The 23,280-nt window shown below is 33.9% G+C and overlaps 1 protein-coding gene and 1 pseudogene across 1 annotated transcript; both read right to left on the bottom strand.

The window, feature by feature from the left end:
- Positions 1-8,126: 8,126 nt before the first annotated feature.
- LOC116111191 (E3 ubiquitin-protein ligase SINA-like 7) lies at positions 8,127-10,235 on the bottom strand. Its single transcript, XM_031397388.1, has 3 exons — positions 9,981-10,235; positions 9,565-9,654; positions 8,127-8,912 (listed from the first exon to the last, which is right to left on the bottom strand). Exons 1-3 carry the CDS (start codon positions 10,233-10,235, stop codon positions 8,127-8,129), a joined length of 1,131 nt encoding a protein of 376 aa, XP_031253248.1.
- An 8,827-nt stretch (positions 10,236-19,062) lies between these two features.
- On the bottom strand, positions 19,063-22,181 carry LOC116111192 (annotated as a pseudogene).
- Between the last annotated feature and the right edge of the window lie 1,099 nt (positions 22,182-23,280).

Here is a 23,280-nt window from a genome sequence, read left to right on the forward strand (position 1 = left end):
TAAAGTGGTAGAAGGCTATGAATGTTGAAATTGAGGCCATCAAAAGAAACAACACTTGGGAGTTGACAGAGCTTCCAAAAGGGCAAAAGACCATTGGTGTGAAGTGGGTTTATAAAACAAAGTTGAAGGAGAATGGTGAAGTTGACAAGTACAAGGCGCTTTTGGTGGCTAAGGGCTATAAGCAAGAATTTGGTGTTGATTAAAAAGAAGTCTTTGCTCCGGTTGTGAGGCATGACACAATTAGATTGGTGATTGCATTGGCGGCTCAAAACTCATGACTTATCTTCTAGTTGGATGTGAAATCAGCATTTCTACATGGAGACCTACAAGAACAGGTATTTGTTGATCAACCTCCTGGTTATGTGAAGCTAGGTAATGAGCATAAGGTGTATAACTTGAAAAAGGCTCTACATGGGCTAAAACAAGCTCCAAGAGCTTGGTACAGCTGTACAGCTGTATAGATGTTTATTTTTTTAAGGAAGGTTTTAGAAGATGTCCATATTAGCATACACTTTTTATTAAAATTGAAGATGGAGGAAAGATGATCTTTGCATGCTTATATGTAGATGATTTAATTTACACTGGAAATGATATGACTATGTTTGAAAAGTTTAAAATGTCCATAATGAATGAATTTGATATGTCTGATCTTGGAATGTTGCATTATTTTATTGGCATTGAGGTGGGTCAATCTGCTGCTGGAATTTTTATTTCTCAAAAAAAAAAAAAAAAAAAATATGTGCGAGAAATTTTAGATAGGTTTTAGATGAAGAATTGCAATTCAGTGAGTATACCGAGTTTGGTTTGAAGCTAAATAAAGCTCATAATGGAAAGAAGGTTAATGACACTTTTTACAAGTAGATTGCAAGAAGTCTAATGTATTTAACATCAACAAGGCCAGATATAATGTATTCAGTGAGTCTCATCAGCAGATACATGGAGAATCCAATAGAGATGCATCTGCTAGCTAGTTGCCAAGAGAATACTTTGATACTTGCAAGGTACAATGGAATTTGGGTTGTTCTACAAGAAGGGAGAAAAGTCAGACTTTATTGACAACGATTATGTTGGGGATCAAGATGATAGAAAAAACACTTTAGACTATGCTTTTATCCTTGGTTCATGGGTTGTTTCATGGTCATCAAAGAAACAGTCAATTGTCACTTTATCAACAACTGAAGCTGAATTTGTTGCTGCAACTTCATGTACATGTCAAGCCATATGGTTGAAGAAAATTCTTGACGAGCTTCATTTCAAGAGACAAGGGCCTACTGCAATCTTTTGTGACAACAATTTAGCAATCAAACTCTCTAAAAATCCTGTTCTACATGGGAGAAGTAAGCACATAGATGTGAAGTTTCATTTCTTAAGAGATCTCACAAAAAATGGAACAATTGAGCTCATCTACTATAGAAGTGAAGATCAGGTTGCAGACATATTCACAAAGCCCCTCAAATTGCCATCGTTTCTGAAGTTAAAAGAATTGCTAGGTGTTTGTAAGCTGGATATTTGAGGGATTTCGGAGTTTTTTTTCTATTGTATTAAACTGAATGTTTGAAGACATCAGTTTAAGGGAGGGTTTGTTATGAATTTGTNAAGAAGTCTAATGTATTTAACATCAACAAGGCCAGATATAATGTATTCAATGAGTCTCATCAGCAGATACATGGAGAATCCAACAGAGATGCATCTGCTAGCTAGTTGCCAAGAGAATACTTTGATACTTGCAAGGTACAATGGAATTTGGGTTGTTCTACAAGAAGGGAGAAAAGTTAGACTTTATTGACAGCGATTATGCTGGGGATCAAGATGATAGAAAAAACACTTTAGACTATGCTTTTATCCTTGGTTCATGGGTTGTTTCATGGTCATCAAAGAAACAGTCAATTGTCACCTTATCAACCACTGAAGCTGAATTTGTTGCTGCAACTTCATGTACATGTCAAGCCATATGGTTGAAGAAAATTCTTGAAGAGCTTCATTTCAAGAGACAAGGGCCTACTGCAATCTTTTGTGACAATAATTTAGCAATCAAACTCTCTAAAAATCTTGTTCTACATGGGAGAAGTAAGCACATAGATGTGAAATTTCATTTCTTAAGAGATCTCACAAAGAATGGAACAATTGAGCTCATCTACCGTAGAAGTGAAGATCAGGTTGCAGACATATTCACAAAGCCCCTCAAATTGCCATCGTTTCTGAAGTTAAAAGAATTGCTAGGTGTTTGTAAGCGGGATATTTGAGGGATTTCGGAGTTTTTTTTCTATTGTATTAAACTGAATGTTTGAAGACATCAGTTTAAGGGAGGGTTTGTTATGAATTTGTCAAAGTAGTCCTTCACGTGGGTCCTTGGAATTCAGTTGTGTAGACCTAGTCTTTAGGCATTTTAGTAGTGTTGGCAGAACATGAGTTAGTGGTCAAAGTCGTTGCTATTTTTTAGTCCTTTTTTCGTTGATGTATTACCTATCTAAAAAAATTTGTCACCGAGTCTAAAACCTTCTCCATAGCCCAGCAGCGGTTACTGGCAATAGGTGAACAGTAGATGAAACATTTGGTCTTGAATATAGCAACATTGCAGCAATTAGAGCAAGCTATATGCCCATTTTCACACTTAATTTCCATGAAAGCAAACAAAAGATTATCAAATTGTGCTTAATATTTGCATATGATGACTCACTAATGCAATAAATGTTACGAGACTGAATTTAGTACATAAACAAATACAAATATAAAGTGCTTTTCAACCCAAGGAATACAAGAAAGCAATTCTTCGCACCCAAATCCATTCATTGTTTATCAACATTTTGAGGCTCAACATTTCAGAAACTTTATAACCATATCAAAAACAGACAGCAGTTCGTGAAATTCACACTAAAGGAAGCAACTAATCGTTCGACGTCAACCAAGTTTGTATGTGTGTTAATGGCACAAGCATCCATGAAATTCAGTATCAACCTTGCAAGAATTTTCACTATCGCAAACAAGTTAAACTAACATAAAACAAAGGAAAGCAAGGGCCAAACAGGGACCAAATCAAGATCATAAACTCCAAGCTATGTAGGGACCCAGTATATCAGGGGAAAAGTAATACAGCCACTAACAGTAGTGTACCAAATTTGTGCACTGAATGACGTGATAAAATATTGACCGTTAATTAATTTTAACTTAATATTAATCAACGGTTAAGATTTTGTCACGTTATTCGGTGCACTACCGTCGGTGGCTATAACATTACTTATGTCAAGGCCCTCAATATACTCTTTGTAGCACTTCGTACCCTTGCCCCACCCACCAACCTTGAAATCACTAAAAATTAGGCAGCACGATGAAATTACGCAAATAAAATTACAAAAAAAAATGTTTATTGAATTAAACTAATCTCCAGAATAAACGAACAACTTCCTCTTCAAAAGGGTGGATTTAACTTTTCTTTCAAGTTGTTCCACTACTGCCCACAAACAGGAAACCCCCTCAATCTTACAGTGTTATGATAATATTATACAGTCAATCACCCAATTATTTCCAACCACAAGGTCTTAACTTCAAATCAAAGAATCTCAACACACCATACTCCACAATAAACATGTAAAAACTGAAAAAAGAGAATCAAAATCCCTAGTAACTTGAAAGGGAGAAAGAAAAACAAACCTGACAGACGGTCTACAATTCTTTCTCTTCTTCATTAATTTTAGAACTCAAAGAATATTAGGTAGTGCTACTTTTTTTTTACTTTTTTGTGAGTGTTTTTGTCTTTCATAGTAAATTTATAAGTGAAAAATTGAGAATCGAAACTAATTAATTATCAATTCCATGGACTTTGTAATGTAGAATTTATCAGAAATCTCCTTGCCTAAGTAGAATCAATTGCTAACTGCAATCACTTCGAAGTAAGACTTCTGCATCTTCTTCTTGAATTTATGAAGAATGTTTGGATAAACTCTCTGTGGTGATCAGACAACAAATATTTATTATATAAATTTGAATTCTTTTCTGTTGCCACTAATTTGATTCAATATTTTAAATGAAAATGAAACAAATATAACAAGCATATAAAAACTAACTGGTTTCCATTGATTCATAGAATTCTGAATAAGTAGGGATTTTTCTTTCTCTCCCTGAAGAATAAGAAATATGTCATCAAACAATTAAGATGATGGGATGGGAGCTTATTATTCAGGAGCTGAACGTCTGAGTTCTTATCTTTAGCACTAACAAAGTTAAAATTCTGGAAAATTTTCTGGAAGAGGACCCAACATGATGTGCACAGAAGCATTTCTTGTGATTAAACATTCTCCTTCATCCATACTTCAACATCTGAGGATTGATTTCTTTTCATGACGACATTCTTCCAAATTCAAACATGAGACACCCTTTTTACATAGTAATCTGTGATCAACTTAAATATGAAATAGATATTTATCACATTTTGAGTTAAAAACTGGAAGTTACTAACTACCCAGAAATCTTTATCCAACTTTCTTTTTTACCCATCCAATCCATTTATATATTACGCGAGAGATGTCCAATAAATTTTACCCAATCTCACGCTGAACTTATTCAAACATTCAAATGGAAATGATGAGAGAAATTTCTATTGCATAATTGACATAACAGAAAAAAGTTGCAAGAGAAGTATTACTTTAAAATCAGAAGAAAACAAAACCCAAAGACGGAAAGTGGAAATGGAGCAAATGAAAGCTGTGTGTGTTGTGAGAGTCGGTATCAGAGAAATGGTCCACTCCCACAGAACTTCAGTGTTACCATCATTACTACTAGGGGTGTTCGGTTCCGGGTACCCTGCACTTTTTGAAGGAATCGGACTGATCGTTCCTTGAAATTTGGAACCAGAATCGGAATCGACAGTTCCGGTTCCTAGGTACCCAGAACCAGAACCTGTAAGAACGGTTCCGGTTCGGTTCTGGGTACCCTGTAAAATTCATGACCCCCCAAAAGTTTTTAAATGGCAAAAAAACCCTTAAAAACTTACAAATACCCCCCCACCTAGCACTTGTTAACAAAATAAAATTACAAATTATAAATTCAAAATTACAAACTCCATTACTTTGTAAAGGTAAATCTCAAAGTCAACCAACTTACTTTAAATGTTTAAAATATAAATAAATGTATTCACATTACTTTTCTACAAAAGTTTTTATTAACCCCCCTAATCTTTAATTTTTATTTTAATTATGTCCTCGGCTCCTGGTTCCTGGTTTTGGTTCCGGTTCCTAACTATAGGAACCAGAACCCGCACAGAACGGTTCCAAAAATTTGGAACCGGAACCTACCCATTGACTACTGGTTTCTGGGTAGGAACCGGAACCGGAACCAAACCCAGGGTACCCGTCGGTTTCGTTCCAACCGGTTCTTTTGAACACCCCTAATTACTACCATTTTTTTTTTTTTTTTTTGGGTTGTCCAAGCTTGGACTCATCTTAACTAATTCTTTAGAATCTTGAAATTAACGATCAGTTAAATTTTTAGTGATGTACTCCTTATTAATATCGTAGAGATTCAAACTAAAAACCTGTTATGTAATACACCCAAAAATTCTTAACGGGAAGCTATTATCACCTTCTTTACAAATTAGTTTCTTGTTATTGGTTCGAGATTGAGTCTCTCTTTCTCCTTCTTTATTTCCAAAATTTTTGCTTTCTTCTTCACCATCTTTTATAATCCATCCCTTGTTATTTAATCATATCATCAAATTTATTTCTTTGAAAATATAATAATTTCAAACTGAATGGTGTTAACAATATTAATATTAACACTATTAATTTATGTTAAAATCTTAACATTATTGAATTCTCTCGTTAACGGTGTGTCAACTACCGTTAATTAAATTAACATTAATTGGATCAAAATAAGTAGAGATTTCTGGAAGAAATGTTGTGATTCTTAAACAAAACATTTAATTACTGAACACCTGATAAACCACTTTCCCATATGCAGATGCCCAAATGGAGTTTCCCATATAGATCTGCTAAGAAGAGATGGAACCAAAAAGAATCCGTTTTGACATGGTCCTCAAGCAGTTCTCTACATCTAAATGTGGACAATGAAATTTAAGGGTGGTTCTTTTTTGTAACTTGCCGAGATATCATAGTGAATTTGCATGTTGGCCGTAAAACATCTGATCAACATATACCCAATATTAACTTGAGTTCATAATAGAAAAGAATAACTGCCCTAGTAGTTAAGAATGTTTGCTCTCTTCATTGACTTTACGAGTTTGAACCTTAGGGTCACCAATCACTTTGTGACTTACTTAAACATTAGGCTTAGAGGGTATTTAATGAACCCCAAAAAATTAGTTAAAGTGCTGAAAACTAGTTCGAGCAAATATATATAAAGTGATGGTAAAAGGCGTATTATTATATGAGAACTGTATGGCTGAGTTAATATGTTCAACAGAGAAATGTTGATATAACTTTGTAGATGAACCAACAAAGTTGCAGCCCAGAAGGGAGCACCTACAAGGTTGAAATTTGCAAAAACCATTTTCGTGCACACTTTTTGGAACCCAAGTTAATAAAACAAAATTCCTTCAAAGAAGGATATAGATCAAGGAAAAACAAAACCTCATAGACAGGAGATCTGAAGAGAAGCTGCTTGGAGGAACCAGGAGCGGAGAAGACCAGCGGTAGATTATTTTAGAATTTTTGGTGGTCTTGCTTACGCTCACATTCGGATGCAAAGAGAAAAAAGTTGGATGACAAGGAGAAAATGCATATTTCTTAGTGTTAGTGATCAATCGAAAGCGTACAAATTGTACAATCCTACTCACCAAGAAAATTGTCATTAGTCGTGATGTTGTATTGATGAAGATAGAACCTAGTCTTGGAGTAGCAATGGTGTTGAACAGACAATACCAACATATATTGATGGTGAAAATGAAAGAAGACACAACAGCCTCATCACAACAAGCTACAACAGTTTCTACTCTTGAAGATCCTCGAAATGAGGTTCTACAACATCTGAAACTTCACCAGCACAACAACATATGATGAGCAGGTTGATGCTATAGAAGGTTCACATCCTCAATGTGTTAGAAAAGGCTAGCAGGATGCAAGTAGCATGAGGTAACAAGAATTGATTATCTGAGGATCCACTCACCCATTTTGCCATGTTTTCAAACTGTGATCCAATAACTTTCAAAGAGGCTGTCAAAGAATTAAAGTGGTAGAAGGCTATGAATGTTGAAATTGAGGCCATCAAAAGAAACAACACTTGGGAGTTGACAGAGCTCCAAAAGGGCAAAAGACCATGGTGGTGAAGTGGGTTTATAAAAACAAGTTGAGGAGAACGGTGAAGTTGACAAGTACAGGCGCTTTTGGTGGCCAAGGGCTATAAGCAAGAATTTGGTGTTGATTACAAGAAGTTTTTGCTCCGGTTGTGAGGCATGACACAATTAGATTGGTGATGCATTGGTAGCTCAAAACTCATGGCTTATCTTCTAGTTGGATGTGAAATCAGCATTTCTACATGGAGACCTACAAACAGGTATTTGTTGATCAACCTCCTATTATGTGAAGCTAGGTAATGAGCATAAGGTGTATAACTTGAAAAAGACTCTACATGGGCTGAAACAAGCTCCAAGAGCTTGGTACAGCTGTATAGATTTTTATTTTTTGAAGGAAGGTTTTAGAAGATGTCCATATGAGCATACACTCTTTATTAAAATTGAAGATGGAGGAAAGATGATCTTTGTATGCTTATATGTAGATGTTAATTTACACTGGAAATGACATGACTATGTTTGAAAAGTTAAAAATCCATGATGAATGAATTTCATATGTCTGATCTTGGAATGTTGCATTATTTTATTGGCATGAGGTGGGTCAATCTGGTGCTGGAATTTTTATTTCTCAAAAAAAAAAAAAAAAAAAATTATATGCGCGAGAAATTTTTATAGGTTTTAGATGAAGAATTGCAATTCAGTGAGTACACCACTATTTGGAACTATGGTTAGCAACCCATGGTTACTTGTATATATAAACTGTAATAAACGTCTTGTATACTAATTTTTTCAAGCTGAATAAAATTTCTCTTCTCTCAAATACAAATTGTTCATGGCATCAGAGCTGTGTTTTTCAACTGCAAAATGAGTAGCTTCGATTGAAGATTCAAGCTAAAATCAACTCTGTTTCTTCATCACTCCTGTGAGTAGGCTGGGAGATGCAAATATCCACCCTGAGTAGCCCGTTCCAACCAAAAACATGGGATGGTATGTAAATGAACTCCATTAAAGGATCGCTCTCGATCAAACGGTTGTCATTAATCTGCTGGGCATGAATGCTCTTTGTCAAAGATTGTAATATAGCAAGGCTGTTGTTGTTGCGTCTAGCCAGTATAGTATGATAGCTAAATCCTTTCCAGGACGGAGCAAAATGACTAACCGAGATTTGATGCAAATGATTTTCAGTACTTGTATTTTTGAGAATAAACAAGTCACCGCATTCCTTTTCTTGAAGAACAATTATTCTGAAACTAACATTTAAGGCAATGGTCATGAATGTACAGTAAAGAAACTGTACAACTGAATCTTTATGTTCACCTCCAAAGTGTCGTTGAAACTGCTTGTATGAACCAACAAAATTGCAATCTGAGAAGGGGCATGAACATGGTGAATAGTGGCATTCCTTTTCATGTTCATCTTTCTTCCAGTAAGTCATAGTTTCTTTGCATCCATACTTGGCATTTCGGCATATCAATTTGACTGATCCTAGAAGTCGGTCAATGGCCCAGTTACGATTGTAACCAATAGGCCAATAGCAGAAGGGACATGTATTCTGTAATTTGGCGTAGCAGGAGGAACAACATAAATGGTCATTTTCACACTGAATTACCATTGCCATGCAAGCATACAAACAGTTATCAGCTTCTATCGAAGATATGTATACAAAGACTTGCTACAGCAAAAAAAGCTATCACAAACAAGTTAATACAAAAAAAAATTCTCATTCTCAAGTGAGGATGTCATAGCTTCTCTGGAAATTATGATTCAGCAATCAATTGGTATTGGTCGAACTCTACCTTGAAGTGAAAGTAAACATAAATAATTTCAAGCTTTAAGACAAGCAGAGATGCCATTGATAAAATATCCATACACCACATCATTCAACAAGGAAACCAAGATAAAAACTTCAAAAAGACAGTCTCACCTCCTCACTTTGCTAGCGCATGATGAGACCATCCAATGGAATAAAGAAATAGATAGTTTTCAAAATCGCCCATCATGGTTATGGTTATTGACAAATGATAAGAGTAGTTATTCTGAATCATGATGACAATTGGATGAAATAGAAAATTAGGCCCAAATATGGCAACACAAAAGAGAAAATTAGACATATATGGCATCATCAAAAGGAGGTGAAGAGCTTGTCCCATTAAAGTTTTTCCCCCAAAGCAAATACACAAGTTGTTTCTAAATTGTTCTACCCACAAAGATATCCAGGAAGACTACGATCAACAAGAATAAAGGAACAGTAGGTGCCTCGAACCATAATCTCTAATAGCATCTATTAAAAATCCACCATCTCACAAAGATCCATGTACTCAAACAGTGTACATCCAAAACTGTTCTTCAGCTATCTTCAAAGAAATGTCATAAACTCTGTTCCTACGGCCCACTGATAAAATCTTCAAAATCGCCTAACAAATTGAATACTGCCATTAGGACATCGTAAAATTGTGGTCAAAAGTTTGTTTGTTCTATCTTTTTTTTTTTTTTTTTTTTTTAAAAGCCTTGTTTATTTATTAAAAGCCAAACACAAACTTTAACAGTGTTCAGGTGCAAGCTGCATTAGACGAGATCCATGTCTGTCTCACAACCCACAAGCTCAAAAAATCATATAAAAAACTTAAAGTGAAACCCCATATAAAAATTGAAGACTTAATATCTGAATCCGTAACAGTTCATGCAAAACAAACATACCCATTTCAGAAACATAACAAAACTAAGAGACAGAAAACAAAACCTGGTACACAGGAGGGATCGAGGGTTGAAAGCAAACGGGGCAGTGAAAAACGGCTGGTTCAGTCAGAGCCAAAGACAAAGGGCCATTTCCACTAGCTCCAATTAAATCAAGACTCTCTCCATTGCCACGATTTTGAGAAATTTCATGTCTGAAGTGGGTATGATTTTGAGAATCCCTCCTTGGTCTCTTAGGGTTTCTGTTGCTTGGTCCGTCTCCATACTGCAAGGCATCCATAGAAGAGAAATTCTGAGGCATTTTTGGTTTCACTTTTGCATATAAAAATGGAAGTAAGATTAAATGGTGAGTCTTGTAAAGTAACTGAGCATATGGAAAAGTGGTTTCTGACTCCAATGCCACTACTATGAAAATCAATTATCAAAGCTATGAAGCTACCCATGAGAAACACTGCGGAAGCTGCATTATTTCAGAGATTGTGATGTCATGTCAACCCTAAAGTTTATTAATGACAACTCACTACGTCTACAATTCTTTCTCTTCTTCATTTAATTTTAGAACTCAAAGAATATTAGGTAGTGCTACTTTTTTTTACTTTTTTGTGAGTGTTTTTGTCTTTCATAGTAAATTTATAAGTGAAAAATTGAGAATCGAAACTAAATTAATTATCAATTTCCATGGACTTTGTAATTGTAGAATTTTATCAGAAATCTCCTTGCCTACAGTATGAATCAATTGCTAACTGGCAATCACTTCGAAGTAAGAGCTTCTGCATCTTCTTCTTGAATTTATGAAGAATGTTTTGGATAAACTCTCTGTGGTGATCAGACAACAAATATTTATTATAAAATTTGAATTCTTTTCTGTTGCCACTAATTTGATTCAATATTTTAAAATGAATAATGAAAACAAATATACAAGCATATAAAAACTAACTGGAGTTTCCATTGATTCATAGAATTCTGAATAAGTAGGGATATTTTCTTTCTCTCCCTGAAGAATAAGAAATATGTCATCAAACAATTAAGATGATGGGATGGAGCTTATTATTCAGGAGCTGAACGTCTGAGTTCTTATCTTTAGCACTAACAAAGTTAAAATTCTGGAAAATTTTCTGGAAGAGGACTCCAACATGATGTGCACAGAAGCATTTCTTGTGATTAAACATTCTCCTTCATCCATATCTTCAACATCTGAGGATTTGATTTCTTTTCATGACGACATTCTTCCAAATTCAAACATGAAACACCCGTTTTACATAAGTATTATCTGTGATCAACTTAAATATGAAATGATATTATTTATCACATTTTGAGTTAAAAACTGGAAGTTACTAACTACCCAGAAATCTTTATTCCAACTTTCTTTTTTTAACCATCGAATCCATTTATATATTACGCGAGAAGATGCCATATAAATTTTACCCAATCTCACGCTGAACTGTTATTCAAACATTCAAATGGAAAGTGATGAGAAGAAATTTATATTTGCATATAATTGACAATAACAGAAAAAGTTGCAAGAGAAGTATTTACTTTAAATCAGAAGAAAACAAAACCCAAAAGACGGAAAGTGGAAATGGAGCAAATGAAAGCTGTTGTGTTGTGAGAGTCAGTATCAGAGAAATGGTCCACTCCCACAGAACTTCAGTGTTACCATCATTACTACTAGGGGTGTTCGGTTCCGGGTACCCTGCACTTTTTGAAGGAATCGGAACTGATCGTTCCTTGAAATTTGGAACCAGAATCGGAATCGACAGTTCCGGTTCCTAGGTACCCAGAACCAGAACCTGTAAGAACGGTTCCGGTTCCGGTTCTGGGTACCCTGTAAAATTCATGACCCCCCAAAAGTTTTTAAAATGGCAAAAAAACCCTTAAAAACTTACAAATACCCCCCCACCTAGCACTTGTTAACAAAAATAAAATTACAAATTATAAATTCAAAATTACAAACTCCATTACTTTGTAAAGGTAAATTCTCAAAAGTCAAACCAACTTACTTTAAATGTTATAAATATAAATATAAATGTATTCACATTACTTTTTTACAAAAGTTTTATTAACCCCCCTAATCTTTAATTTTATTTTATATTAGTCTCGGCTCCTGGTTCCTGGTTTTGGTTCCGGTTCCTAACTATAGGAACCAGAACCGCACAGTAACGGTTCCAAAAATTTGGAACCGGAACCTACCCATTGACTACTGGTTCTGGGTAGGAACCGGAACCGGAACCAAACCCAGGGTACCCGTCGGTTTCGGTTCAACCGGTTCTTTTGAACACCCCTAATTACTACCATTTTTTTTTTTTTTTTTTTTTTGGTTGTCCAAGCTGGACTCATCTTAACTAATTCTTTAGAATCTTGAAATTAACGATCAGTTAAATTTTTAGGATGAACTCCTTATAATAATCGTAGAGATTCAAACTAAAAACCTGTTATGTAATACACCCAAAAATTCTTAACGGGAAGCTATTATCACCTTCTTTACAAACTTAGTTTCTTGTTATTGGTTCGAGATTGAGTCTCTCTTTCTCCTTCTTTATTTCCAAAATTTTTTGCTTCTTCCTTCACCATCTTTTAATTAATCTCATCCCTTGTTATTTAATCATATCATCAAATTTATTTCTTGAAAAAATAATAATTTCAAACTGAATGGTGTAACATATATAATATTAACACTATTAATTTATGTTAAAATCTTAACATTATGAATCTCTCGTTAACGGTGTGTCAAACTACTCGTTAATTAAATTAACATTAATTGGATCAAAATAAGTAGAGATTTCTGGAAGAAATGTTGTGATTCTTAAACAAAAAACATTTAATTACTGAACACCTGATAAACCACTTTCCCATATGCAGATGCCCAAATGGAGTTTCCATAAGATCTGCTAAGAAGGATGGAACCAAAAGAAATCCGTTTTGACAATGGTCCTCAAGCAGTTCTCTACATCTAAATGTGGACGAATGAAATTTAAGGGTGGTGTCTTTTTGTAACTTGCCGAGATCATAGTGGAATTTGCATGTGCTGGCCGTAAAACATCTGATCAACATATACCCAATATTAACTTGAGTTAATAATAGAAAAGAATAACTGCCCTAGTAGTTAAAATGTTGCTCTCTTCATTGACTTTACGAGTTTGAACCTTAGGGTCACCAATCACATTTGTGACTTACTTAGAACATTAGGCTTAGAGGGTATTTAATGAACCCCAAAATTAGTTAAGTGCGTGAAAACTAGTTCGAGCAATATTATAAAGTGATGGTAAAAGGCGTATTATATGAGAACTGTATGGCTGAGTTAATATGTTCAACAGAGAAATGTTGATATAACTTTGTAGATGAACCAACAAGTTGCAGCCCAGAAGGGAGCACCTACAAGGTTGAAATTTGCAAAAAACATTTTCGTGTGCACACTTTTTTGGAACCCAAGTTAATAAAACAAAATTCCTTCAAAAGAAGGATATAGAAGGAAAAAACAAACCTCATAGACAGGAGATCTGAAGAGAAGCGCTTGGAGGAACCATGGAGCGGAGAAGACCAGCGGTAGATTATTTTAGAATTTTTGGGTGTCTTGCTTACGCTCACATTCCGGATGCAAAGAGAAAAAGTTGGATGACAAGGAGAAAAATGCATATTTCTTAGTGTTAGTGATCAACGAAAGCGTACAAATTGTACAATCCTATCACCAAGAAAATTGTCATTAGTCGTGATGTTGTTGTATTGAAGATAGAACCTAGGCTTGGAGTAGCAATGGTGTTGAACAGACAATACCAACATATATTGATGGTGAAATGTGAAAAGAAGAAGAAACACAACAGCCTCATCAACAACAAGCTACAACAGTTTTACTCTTGAAGATCCTCGAAATGAGGTTTACAACATCTGAAACTTCACCAGCAGCAACAACATATGATGAGCAGGTTGATGCTATAGAAGGTTCACATCTCAATGTGTTAGAAAAAGGCTAGCATGGATGCAAGACTATGAGGTAACAAGAATGATTATTCTGAGGATCCACTCACCCATTTTGCCATGTTTTCCAAACTGTGATCCAATAACTTTCAAAGAGGCTGTCAAAGAATTAAAGTGGTAGAAGGCTATGAATGTTGAAATGAGGCCATCAAAAGAAACAACACTTGGGAGTTGACAGAGCTTCAAAAGGGCAAAAGACCATTGGTGTGTGAAGTGGGTTTATAAAAACAAAGTGAAGGAGAACGGTGAAGTTGACAAGTACAAGGCGCTTTTGGTGGCCCAGGGCTATAAGCAGAATTTGGTGTTGATCCAAAGAAGTTTTTGCTCCGGTTGTGAGGCATGACACAATTAGATTGGTGATTGCATTGGTAGCTCAAAACTCATGGCTTATTTCTAGTTGGATGTGAAATCAGCATTTCTACATGGGACCTACAAGAACAGGTATTTGTTGATCAACCTCCTAGTTATGTGAAGCTAGGTATGAGCATAAGGTGTATAACTTGAAAAGACTCTACATGGGCTGAAACAAGCTCCAAGAGCTTGGTCAGCTGTATAGATTTTTATTTTTTGAAGGAAGGTTTTAGAAGATGTCCATATGAGCATACACTCTTTATTAAAATTGAGGGAGGAAAGATGATCTTTGTATGCTTATGTAGATGATTTAATTTACACTGGAAATGACATGACTATGTTTGAAAAGTTTAAAAAGTCCATGATGAATGAATTTCATATGTCTGATCTTGGAAAGTTGCATTATTTATTTGGCATTGAGGTGGGTCAACTGGTGTGGAATTTTATTTCTCAAAAAAAAAAAAAAAAAAAAAAAATTATATGCGCTAATAGAAATTTTATATAGGTTAGATGAAGAATTGCAATTCAGTGAGTACACAACTAAGTTTGGTTTGAAGCTAAATAAAGCTCATAATGGAAAGAAGGTTAATGACACTCTTTACAAGTAGATTGCAAGAAGTCTAATGTATTTAACATCAACAAGGCCAGATATAATGTATTCAATGAGTCTCATCAGCAGATACATGGAGAATCCAACAGAGATGCATCTGCTAGCTAGTTGCCAAGAGAATACTTTGATATTGCAAGGTACAATGGAATTTGGGTTGTTCTACAAGAAGGGAGAAAAGTAGACTTTATTGACAGCGATTATGCTGGGGATCAAGATGATAGAAAAAAACACTTTAGACATTGCTTTTATCCTTGGTTCATGGGTTGTTTCATGGTCATCAAAGAAACACAATTGTCACTTATCAACCACTGAAGCTGAATTTGTTGCTGCAACTTCATGTACATGTCAAGCCATATGGTTGAAGAAAATTCTTGAGAGCTTCATTTCAAGAGACAAGGGCCTACTGCAATCTTTTGTGACAATAATTTAGCAATCAAAATCTCTATAAAATCTTGTTCTACATGGGAGAAGTAAGCACATAGAGTGAAATTTCATTTCTTAGAGATCTCACAAAGAATGGAACAATTGAGCTCATCTACCGTAGAAGTGAAGATCAGGTTGCAGACATATTACAAAGCCCCTCAAATGCCATCGTTTCTGAAGTTAAAAGAATTGCTAGGTGTTTGTAAGCGGGATATTTGAGGGATTTCGGAGTTTTTTTTTCTATTGTATTAAACTGAATGTTTGAAGACATCAGTTTAAGGGAGGGTTTGTATGAATTTGTCAAAGTAGTCCTTCACGTGGGTCCTTGGAATTCGTGTGTGTAGACCTAGTCTTTAGGCATTTTAGTAGTGTTGGGGCAGAACATGAGTTAGTGGTCAAAGTCGTTGCTATTTTTAGTCCTTTTTTTCGTGATGTATTACCTATCTAAAAAAATTTGTCACCGAGTCTAAAACCTTCTCCATAGCCCAGCAGCGGTTACGCAATAGGTGAACGTAGATGAAACATTTGGTCTTGAATATAGCACCATTGCAGCAATTAGAGCAAGCTATATGCCCATTTTCACACTTAATTTCCATGAAAGCAAACAAAAGATTATCAAATTGTGCTTAATATTTGCATATGATGACTCACTAATGCAATAAATGTTACGAGACTGAATTTAGTACATAAACAAAAACAAATATAAAGTGCTTTTCAACCCAGGAATACAAGAAAGCAATTCTTCGCACCCAAATCCATTCATGTTTACAACATTTTGAGGCTCAAATTTCAGAAACTTTATAACCATATCAAAAACAGACAGCAGTTCGTGAAATCACACTAAAGGAAGCAACTAATCGTTCGACGTCAACCAAGTTTGTAGTGTGTTAATGGACAAGCATCCATGAAATCAGTATCAACTTGCAAGAATTTTCACTATCGCAAACAAGTTAAACTAGCTAAAACAAAGGAAAGCAAGGGCCAAACAGGGACCAAATCAAGATCATAAACCAAGCTTGTAGGGACCCAGTATATCAGGGAAAAGTAATACAGCCACTAACATAGTGTACAAATTGTGCACTCGATGACGTGATAAAATATGACGTAATTAATTTTAACTTAATATAATCACGGTTAAGTTTTGTCACGTTATGTGCTACCCGGCTATACATACTTATGTCAAGGCCCTCAATATACTTTGTAGACTTCGTACCCTTGCCCCCCCACCAACCTTGAAATCACTAAAAATTAGGCAGCAGATGAAATTAGCAAATAAAATTACAAAAAAAAAAAAAAAAAAAAAAGGTTGATTGAATTAAACTAATCTCTAGAATAAACGAAAAAATCCCTCTTCAAAAGGGTGGATTTAACTTTTCTTTCAAGTTGTTCCACTACTGGCCCACAAAAGGAAACCCCCCATCTTACAGCGTTATGATAATATATACAGTCAATCAACCAGTTATTTCCAACCACAAGGTCTTAACTTCAAATCAAAGAATCTCAAAACACCATACTCACAATAAAAATGTAAAAACTGAAAAAAGAGAATCAAAATCCCTAGTAACTTGAAAGGGAGAAAGAAAACAAACCTGACAGACAGGAATGGTCAGGCTTAACTTCTCGCCTCTTCCCACACCGGCTTCCTTCACCATCTTCAGAGGAATTTGCCATGGCTTCACTACTCACAAGTTCCAAGCTTCCAGCCAGCCAAAGTAATAAGTAAAGTGCTTTTCAATTATTTGTCAGGTGCATGCAATATTGATGCATAAAATTTTGACCCTACAAAATATAAAAATAAATTCTCTTATTAGATCAAAATAATAAATTTTGGCTATAATATATAAAGATGAAGAGTAACATATTAACATTATAATAGATAATAAATGTTAAAATTTAATTTGCTTAATTAGTATATCTTAGTGTTGCAATTAATTTTACACTAGAATCTTATAGCAATCCCTCATATACTGAGTCATTTTATCCAAAATACATTTATATTTTTAATTGGGCTTAACTATGGAGTTTTGATATGGTAGGAAATTCATGAAAATACTAGATCTTATATTCTAGTTATTGATACTCTTGACACATACTTTCTAGCTATACAAATTATTATAATTTTATTTTACAGATCTTTATAATTTTAACACAAGTGTTTGAATAAATATAAAGCCTCCAAAGGCTTAGCTTGGTGGTTTATTAATCACTCTCTTTGATTTTTATAAATAGGATAAAAGTTCAAAAATGTTTTGTTTTGGGCAATGATCCACCCCATATTCATCTAAAAATAATAGGAAACCAATTAACTGTGATGAGAGTCAGAAAAGTTCAATTCCTTAGAAGTTGGGTTGATGTGTAGGACTAGGAGGTTTCAGACGCTCTTAGCATACTAAAGAAAGACAGGAATGGTTAAGTCGTAGCTGAATCGAAGAACTTCACAGGAATTTCTTCCCGCAACTAGTTTTGATAATTGATGTTCCCACCTTTTTGTCTTTTCATAAAAATTACACCTTCTGCTTCCTCCTTCTCCATCCCTGCTTTTTCTCTGCAATGTCAATTTATGTCAGACAACACTAGTTTTGTCTTTGTCTTTCCATAAATTTCTTCGTTCGATTCCAGGTCCAGGGACAGTGCCCGTTGAGTTCTTAAAAATCATCATATTTGGTTTTATTTGTATATATAAAAACGACAAAATATATCACTTCCTGATGCTTCAAAACAATTCCATTTCATTTTTTTATGATTTATTTTTTAGTGTACTTACTTAATTGATTCGAACATCTGGTCACCTATAGCATCTATCATACTTTCATAAAAAATAAATAAATAAATAAAAGAGCGAAATAAAAGGTCTTCGTTTGTTGACATTTTTGTTCTTTGGTTTCTGATTTTTTTTTTCTTTTTTTGTAAAATTTGGGAAAGTGGTTCGTTTGCAAACTTCCAATTTTCATTTAAAAAAAGGGCAAAATTTATAAATTCCTCATTTTTAAATATCCCCTTATTAAGTCTTTCTCTTCTCTCTTAAACAATATTAAATACATGATATTTTAATTTAATTTACATCATATTCAATTTCATCTCCTTAAGGGGATCAAATTAAGATCTATTTTGATTACATTTTACGTTAAACATGTTTTTAAATCATAAATATATTATTTTTAAAATATTGTTTTAGACAACCATGTCACATGGATTTTTATTGTTTATATTTTCATATATTATTTTCTGATAAACATGTTGAATACGTTTTCATTCTTCACATTTTTTAATAATTTTCAATATTTGCCCAAAAAGGAAAACAAAAACATAAAATTCATAAAATAACACACTCAAAAGAATCACTTATTTTCTTTTTCCTAATTCACATAATCACAAAATACCATATAATCAGATTTCATTTCCTGGTTCCAACGTCAAATTCTAAGCAAAATAATCTTTTTATCAATATTCGTCTAATACTGAATTGGATAAATAGCCATAATTTGGTTGTCTTGTGTGCATGTTAGATATCTTGAAGAACCTTTTGAACTAATTTAAGGATATTATTGTTAAATTAATATGTAATAAGTTAATAAATGGAGTTTGAAATTAAAAACAATTCTTCTTCATATATAGTAATTGCTTGTATGGTTTTACAGCTATCAAAAATATTAAGAACTTCAGTAAACCCTAATTTAAATTCTTCTCCTTGATTGATATGTATTACTCTTCCTGATCCAAAAACTGAAGATGGAGATTGTGATGAATTTCATTCTGTCAACGATCATCTTTGTTATTTTGCCCCGTTCTTTTTGTACTGAGATATTATTTTGACAGATTCTAGAACTCTCTCAATGGCCCTACAACGTTTAAATCCGATCGGGAAACTACAAGATGGGCATTTCTTCTTCAGTTTAGTGCTGGCGCAACAAGTAGAGCAAACTACATGTCCGTTTTCGCCCACTGAAGTGCGTTGACAGCAATCATTCAAAAGCAAAAATTCAATCTCATGGTAATTCCCAAATGTAAAATCTCATAAAAGAAACTTAAATTTAGAAGATTAACAAACCTGAAATACAGGAGAAGGTTAAGAGCTCATAACAAGAGGACAATCAAGGAAGTCTGGGTCTGATACGGTCACGAAACGGAGCCATTGGGAAAGGTCCCTCCACCTTTCTTTTGCCAACATTTCCTGCTACAGCTTCATCTGCTTCAATATTGTCCTGGTCTTCTTCATAACGTTTACTTCGAAAGTCTCCTCTCTCCTCGCTACTTGATGATCCCTCCTTTTTCCTTCTCCTAACTCACTGCAGAGGAATTTTCCATTCTGTTCGTTAATCGTCTTGTTGGTCCACTGTTCTTAATAATTACGATCTGAAACATATATACTTCACTTTTACTAATTATCCCTCAAATAAAAATAAATTCTTAGTATTCCGTTGATATAATCACTATTATTTATTCAATTAATTTTCTAGATTCAATGAAATTTTAGTTAAATACATTGTATATTATTAATGAATGTATATTATTAATGAAGTGTTGGTTCATATTAAATTAATGAAGTGATGATTCATTAAGAATTTTATGGGTGATTTGTTAAAGTATTGAAAACATTCAATTAATCTTTCTAATTCATTGGATGTCTTTCCCTATCCTCAATGTCTATCAGAATTCCAAATATTACAATGAACCCTAACTTTCAATGTTGATCAATTTGAATATTTGTTTATCCCATGAAAACATCTCACCAAATATTGATTAATCTTATAAACTAATTTAATCATCAAAGTTAGATCGATCTTTAAGCTTTAGAAACAATGGATTATTGATTAAGAGCCTTATTATTATTATTTTATAAATTTATGAGGCAAGCAGATCAAAACTTTCAATGTGATGTCATATCAAAACAAAATTTAATTAGTTAAAAGTTCTTGAATTTAATTATCTAAAAGCCAAAGCAATTTGTTTATATAAATTTGATTATAAGCACCTAATTATTTTTTACCATATCTAGTTTATTTACGATTTGTTTAGTTCTTATTATTAACCCATTGAACCAATGATAAGTGCCGTCGATGCATCGAATTATAAATCAATTTTTAAATATTTAGTATTTGTTGTTATTAAAGGTGATTGGTTTAAGGTACCTGGGTTAATTCTATTACTCCTACTTTTAAAAAAATAAAAATACAGCCTCCAAAAATTATAAATACACTTCTAATAGTTTACAAAAATTATAATTCAGTTTCGGTTCTTATCCAAGTACTCGGACCTCGATTTTGTTCCTGGAACCGAAACTGAAAGCAGATCCAGGAATTTCCAATTCCAATTTTTCAAAACCTAGAATGGTATAACTGAGGCAATATTACCATTTATTGGAAAATAATAATTTTAATAAAGATTCAGTACGTACATTACAAACATGATGCATTAATTACGAAAATGCCTTAAAATTCCAGAGGTCCATAAATATTAGATAAGCTTTGGTTTGAGTTAAATGAAATTATCATTTGAGTGGTCATAAACAGCAAAGAACATTATTTGGGGACATCAGAAAACATTTCATTTGTGGATTTGATGGACGTTGGATGAAATACTATTACAATTACCATATATGATCACCAATCAAAGAGCAAGTGACTCAAAATGATTTTCCGAAATAGAAACCATATTCTAATAAGCATAAAGATTCAAGAGTACAATATATGATAATCAATTAAGCAATTCCAACTATCCTCTGTGGCTATATGATCTTTTATTATCACAACCATAATACTACCTAATTCTGCATATATCAGAACTTATCATATTTAACGCCCAATGCGGATATCCAACTTCAGCTGCCTATAATAACCAAAGCTTGAAGCTGGTATTAAGAATTCCTCTGTCAAAGGAGGTTTATCAGACAGTTTCTGAATGTTCTTTGTAGAAGATTGAAATCTAAGGTTGCTTCCTCCTGGTTTTGTTAAAATACTGTAGAAGATTGGCTGTTTGCATGTGGGGGCAATATGACGAACAGAAATTGCATGCCCAATCCTATTACGTTCAGCCCTATGGTTCAGAATAAATACGTCGCCACGTCTCTCTTCTTGCAGAACCACAAATTTTTGTTCAATATGTAATGTGATGTGTATAATTCTTTTGTAAGTGAACTGAACAGCTGCTTCCTTATGCCTGAGACTGCAGTGTCGGTATAAGTTGATGCTTGTGCCGATGAAGTTGCAATCTGGAAGGGGGCATGAACATGGTACATGGCGGGAGTTATTCTCGTGATCACGTTTCTTGCTGTAATTCATCCTCTCTTGGCACCCGTATTCTACGTTTTGGCACTTAATCTGTACACATTCTAAAACCTTCTCAATGGCTCTGCAACGATCGTACCCAATAATCGAAGAGCAGTAGGCACATCTACTCATTCCTTTGCAGCAGGATTCACAAGCAATATGCCCATTTTTACACTGAATAAAGTACTTTTTAATTAAAATAATTGTGTTAAATATACATTTAAATTGGAAAAGAATTTGGGAAGAAAACAACTTACCTGATAGACGGGAATGGTCAAAGGTTCACAGCAAACTGGCAGTCAAGAACTTCTGGGTCAGAGACGTTCCAGGAAACAAAATCAAGCCCATCGCCTAATCCGGAACTTCGGGCTGTTCCTTGATGTTGTTCTTCTTCTATCGGCTGTTCATGTTCTCTATTTTGACCTGATTCTTGATGTTGTTGTTCTTCTTCTATTGGCTGTTCATGTTCTACCTCTTCTTCAGCATTGTTCACTTCTTCATTACAATAACGGCTTTCCACTGTTTCATCTTCTCCATGAGTTTTTTCTCTTAAGTTGGTTTGAAGATACTGTGTTGCCTTTTTGCTTTGGATGCTTGTAAAGCACGTTGCTTGAAAATACTCCATCTGATACAAATGAATATGATACTCTCTCCCTTTCTTAATCTCTCTTTTTTCCTCAATATATATATATATATATATACACACTCTTCACTTTTACTAATTATCCCTCAAATAAATTTAATTTCTTAGTATTCCGTTGATACAATCACTATTTATTTATTCAATTAATTCTCTAGATTCAATGAAATTTTACTTAAATACATTGTATATTATTAATGAATGAAGTGATGATTCATTAAGAATTTTATGTGTGATTTTGTTAAAGTACTGAATAACGTTCAATTAATCCTTGTAAATTCATAGGATGTCTTTCCCTATCCTTAATGTCGATTAGAATTCCAAATATTACAATGAACCCCAACTTTTAGTTTTGATCAACTTGAATATTTGTTTATCCCATGAAAACATCTCACCAAATATTAATTAACCTTATAAACTAATTTAATCATCAAAGTTAGATCGATCTTTAAGCTTTAGAAACAATGGATTATTGATTAAGAGCCTTATTATTATTATTAGTATTTTATAAATTTATGAGGCAAGCAGATCAAAACTTTCAATGTGATGTCATATCAAAACAAAATTTAATTAGTTAAAAGTTCTTGAATTTAATTATCTAAAAGCGACGCAATTTGTTTATATAAATTAATTTGATTATAACCACCTAATTACTTTTTATCATATCAAAGTTAATTACGATTTGTTCAGTTCTTATAACTAACCTGATGAACCAATGATAAGTGCCATTGATTCATCGAATTATAAATCAATTTTTAATTAGTTAGTATTCATAGGTGATCGGTTCCAAGTACCTTGGATCTTTTTAAGGAATCGAAATTAAAACCGATCGATTTCTAAGATTTGAAACTAGAATCAAAACCTAAAACATGGGTTCCGTTTCCAGTTTAAATTACCCCCAACTTTTTGAAAAATAACAAATAAACCCCCAATAGTTTACAAATAACAATTTAGTCCTAGTTCATATCCTGATACCTAGACCTTAGTTTAGATTCTTGGTTCCAACACTACGGGAACCAAAACCTGACTCGAAAATTCCTAATTCCAAATTTTTGAAACCAAAAATGCTATATATTGCCTCAGT

This window comes from Pistacia vera, unplaced genomic scaffold (genome assembly GCF_008641045.1).
Source record: "Pistacia vera cultivar Batoury unplaced genomic scaffold, PisVer_v2 Contig63, whole genome shotgun sequence".
Taxonomy (NCBI): domain Eukaryota; kingdom Viridiplantae; phylum Streptophyta; class Magnoliopsida; order Sapindales; family Anacardiaceae; genus Pistacia; species Pistacia vera.

What these genes read in the sequence shown, in the direction of transcription:
- LOC116111191 (XM_031397388.1), bottom strand. Translation starts at nt 10,235, where the DNA reads ATGCCTCAGAATTTCTCTTCTATGGATGCCTTGCAGTATGGAGACGGA. An exon ending in CGATCCCTCCTGTGTACCAG is followed by an intron (nt 9,655 to 9,980) that starts GTTTTGTTTTCT and finishes TCAATTTGTTAG; the next exon opens with GCGATTTTGAAGATTTTATC. An exon ending in AACAGTTTTGGATGTACACT is followed by an intron (nt 8,913 to 9,564) that starts GTTTGAGTACAT and finishes TTTTTGCTGTAG; the next exon opens with CAAGTCTTTGTATACATATC.